The following is a 4424-nucleotide window of genomic DNA, read 5'->3' on the forward strand; positions in this document are numbered from 1 at the left end:
CCTTTTGTTCATTTCATTATTTAAATTTGTCTGAAAATTTTCTCCTACATTTTTTAGAGCATATCAGCTTACCACTCTTAGAATGATGCAGATCTTATTTCAATGTAAGAAAGTATATAACACTATATGGCATTTGACAGGTGTATTTTGTTCCACCCCGTGGTACTCTTGTTCAGGTGTTAAGATAACATTTACCTATGTATCAAACAAATCCTGGCTTTCACTGATTACTGTAACATCTGCATTGTTGATCTTTTTACTTCAAGATCTTTGCAGGAAATAAAAACAGAACATTTTTTGCAGATATATATTAGATTTTTATTTATCACACAAACAACTTGACATCAGAAATGCAACACATTATAATCAACGGACTTTCTTGTAACAATTTCTTTCTTGGCTAGAACAGGTACCAGTTAATTTTTTTGTTTTGCTGTCAATATTGCTAGTATGGCATGGGATCTTTCATGACCTGTCAAAAAACATAACAGTTCATATCAAAAGCAAGAAATTTACCATTGTAGTAATACGAAAAGTTCATTAACATGAAAGATAAACAAATTTTTTTAGCCAGCAGATAATTTGACAGTGAAAAATATTTTCAAATTATTTCTGGCTACTGCAGTACAGTATCCAAAGCAACAAACACNTGTAGTAATACGAAAAGTTCATTAACATGAAAGATAAACATTTTTTTTTAGCCAGCAGATAATTTGACAGTGAAAAATATTTTCAAATTATTTCTGGCTACTGCAGTACAGTATCCAAAGCAACAAACAGACCCTGATCGTTTACTTGTACCATGCCTGAGATATTCGATTCAATTAATTTGTTGCATGATTTGTATACCTATGTACTACGTCTACCCAACATGTCATCACATGTCATCACACCCGACAACAATATTTCCTCATACACGACGACATTATGAGTAGAACTTTCTTTTCAGCGCGATAGGTACATTCAATATTAAGTTTACGAGTGAAAACAACTCACCTTACAATATTATTTACATTCGTTTCCACCAGATGTAAAGCGACACCTCGCGTCAGCTCACTTCCAAAGCACAACATTGCAATATGAGTTGTTTCCCTTTGTACGGTTCAAGCTATAAATTGCCGATTTATTGTTTCGCGTGGGATGGAGGGAGACTATTTTCGAATGCATGAGGCTTATGGCTCACGTGGCATGAGACATGTTTTAGCGTGAGTTTTCGTCTCACACCGTGAGAGTTGGCAACCCTGCACTTGCTACTAACATTTCAAAAGATTTTTTTTATTTTTTTTTGAGATGTTGAAGGTATAACTGTTGTGATGAATGAACAATAACAATTAGGCCTAATTACTCAATGTAAGCGTGTTGTTTCGATGTTTACAGTGATTGACCATGTCTGTGGGCGCTCCCATACTGTGGATAGCCATACCCTTGATGTGAAACTTTACCATGAGCTGATAGGGGACTCTGGAGAAGATGGACCAAAATTTAAGGTTCCAGATGTCTTGGTTATCACTGATCTAGATCCAAGGAAGATCCAATTTGTTCAGTATTCTCAACCAAACAAAGATGGTTTAGAAAAACAGTTAACTGCACAACATACAAAAATCATTTGGCCAGAAAAGCTTGCCGATCCAGTTAAACTTGAATGTCTGTTGACCAAAGAAGTTAAAGATTGTCGGAATTTGGCCAAAGAATGGAAGAAGACAGCACGGACAAGTCTGGACAAGTTTCTGGATGTCCTACTTGTCTACAAACATCAGATTCTCCAGGACGCTTGGGATGGTGTAATGGCACAGCTTCAGAATATGAACATATCTCACCCTGATGGTGTTACAGTAGCCGTGGAAAAAGTCCGTTTTGAAATTTTCGTCATGGGGCACAAGAAGTTTGCAACAGAAGTTTCTCAAAGTGTGGAAAAAATCATTGGAGAGATTGCTGATGAGTTAGATAGAAAGAATAAACAAATTAAAGAAACAACTTCACCAATGAAACATCACCAAGTTGTCATGTTGAGCCTTACACATTTCATTGATACAATGGAGAAGAAATATCCCGGGATGAAAGTCATGTTAGATTTTAAGGCCAGAACGGTAACATATGAAGGGTTGTATGGAGAGGTGACCAGTGCAAAGTTGGAAATGTATGAAATGATCAATGCTATGGTGTCCAGTGATGTGGGTGATTTCAACAAGGGCAGGTATGCTTACCTCCAAGACAAGGCTGTGAAACAGTATGTTGCAGGAAAGATGAAAGAGGACAAAATCATGTCTGTTTGGGAAATGCAGGACAACCGTTTTGTAGTGTATGCTATGACGGATGATGCTGCAGTTCGTGCGGCACACATTCTGAGAGATTCGGTTCTAGAGACCATTGTTGATGTGAAGAAAGAATCCTCTTCTCTCCTGTCATCATACCGTTGGGCCATCGAGGAGCGGTCCATCAAAGATTCATGCAATGTAATGGTACAAATGAAAGTTCAGATGAACAAACCTTGTATTGTGATTTACTCCACTGATAGAGATGCTGGGATGGTGAGAGAACGGGTGACTGATTTCTTAACCATGAACACTATTTACAACACCAAATTATCAATCAGCACAGGAATGCTAAGGTTTCTTCAAGCCCATTGCGTCAATGAGATTCGTGCCATCGCAGATCGGCTCAAAGCAGACCAAGTCTCAATTGATATAGACAACCTTGGTGTGGAAATCAAAGGAACCGAGGTAGGACTCAGTAAAGCAAAGATGGATATAGGTAATGTCATTGACAGTGTCGAGAAAAAAGAACATATCTTAAAAAAACCAGGCATCACCAAACTGATGACATCTGAAGACAGTAAACCGAAAGTAAGTCAAGTGGAAAAATCTCATGGTGTCGTAATCGTGCCGAGCGATGAGAGCGAAGATGATGTCAGTGGAGGAGAGGCTGGAGGTGGGCCGACTCCTGCACCAAGAAGACGAGACGGTATACAAGAAATGGCGAGGTGTTCCCAGCCTAACTATCATCTCATGGTTATGTTGGGGGACATCACCAACCTCAAGGTAGATGTGCTGGTCAACGCAGCAAACAAGGAACTCCAGCATGCTGGAGGGCTCGCAAAGGCTATTGTGGACAAAGGTAAGGCATTCTATTTTACTGTATTGATCACCAAGACTTGTGAGGATATAAGGGTAAGAAATTCTATTTTGTTCATACACTGTATATGACTGTCAGTTTTACTTCCCAGTGAGATGATAGTTGAACACCTGCACGAGAGCTAGGTTCACATCACACACATGTTGCCTCTCAGGAGGTTGACATATCAACTGTTCCATACATACATGTAGTATCAGGGGATTTCCATCACACAATCATTTTTTACCAATCAAAAACTTCAGAATTATGATTGCCAAGCTCTGTCATTGTAAACAGATATGGCAAATGACAGACAAGTGGCTCAATTTAGGAGCATCAAGGAATACAAATTAACCAAAACTCTGATTGATAAAGAAGTCAAAAACACAAAACATGCAATTGAAATATCTGTTCGGTTTTATGGGATATTCTTTGAGAGAAGGGTCCTGGGGAATATCACCACTTTTGGGTTAATAAATCCTTGTATTGACCTAAATATTATAATTATGTAGTATTGGCGGGCATGCCATTGCTTTTATCAAGGGTTGTTGGAGTTTAGCCAAGGCAAGACCTCCATAATTTGATCATATGGTGCCTATGCAGGTGGATGGTGGAAAATGAAGTATTAAAAGGGAGGGGTACATGGCAACATCTAGGGGGAAATTAAGGGGTCAGAAAAGTTTATTTTTTGTAAAAATCAAGAATCTGTAGATTTTCAAGATTGAAGTACAGTGTATTGTTACAGGAGGGAAAAGCATACAGCGGGATTGCGATGAACACATCAAACGACACAGCCGGCTGTTGGAGGGTGACGTGTACTTGGGGAAGCCTGGGAACATCAAATGTAACTTCATTGCCCACGCGGTGGGACCAGTATGGCAGGGAGGGCGAAATAACGAGGAGGACATGCTACGGGAAGCAGTGTTGAAGTCTATGGAGGAAGCCAACGACCATAATCAGACATCCATAGCGCTGCCAGCTCTTGGAGCAGGTACTCAACTTAGATAGTCTATATGATTATGCAGTTCATGTAATAATTTCTGTGAGGTGGTCCAAGCAGTGCTTACTCTACTCTGCTGTTACAGATAAAAAGATGAATGATATTTTAAGCAATAATTAAAAGTCTACATTATGACAGTATTTGTGAAGAACTGTCATTTCACAGTGAACAATAGTAAATTGGCCTAGATTTTTGAGGTTACTGAAAGTGCATAACCATGTTTTCATCAGTATCTGCCATATCAGGGGTGGAATTAACTGCTGGTCCGCTGGCCCATGGCCAGTGGTTTTCTTGGCAGACCCGTAGGTTTTTC

The 4424-nt window shown here is 39.3% G+C and overlaps 1 protein-coding gene across 1 annotated transcript; it reads left to right on the forward strand.

Moving 5' to 3' along the window:
• Window positions 1–1342: 1342 nt before the first annotated feature.
• Window positions 1343–4134, forward strand: LOC110441006 (poly [ADP-ribose] polymerase 14-like). Its single transcript, XM_021484112.1, has 2 exons — window positions 1343–3114; window positions 3857–4134. Exons 1-2 carry the CDS (start codon window positions 1368–1370, stop codon window positions 4117–4119), a joined length of 2010 nt encoding a protein of 669 aa, XP_021339787.1. The 5' UTR covers window positions 1343–1367; the 3' UTR covers window positions 4120–4134.
• Window positions 4135–4424: the final 290 nt, after the last annotated feature.

Source organism: Mizuhopecten yessoensis, unplaced genomic scaffold (assembly GCF_002113885.1).
Source record: "Mizuhopecten yessoensis strain PY_sf001 unplaced genomic scaffold, ASM211388v2 scaffold714731, whole genome shotgun sequence".
Taxonomy (NCBI): Eukaryota; Metazoa; Mollusca; class Bivalvia; order Pectinida; family Pectinidae; genus Mizuhopecten; species Mizuhopecten yessoensis.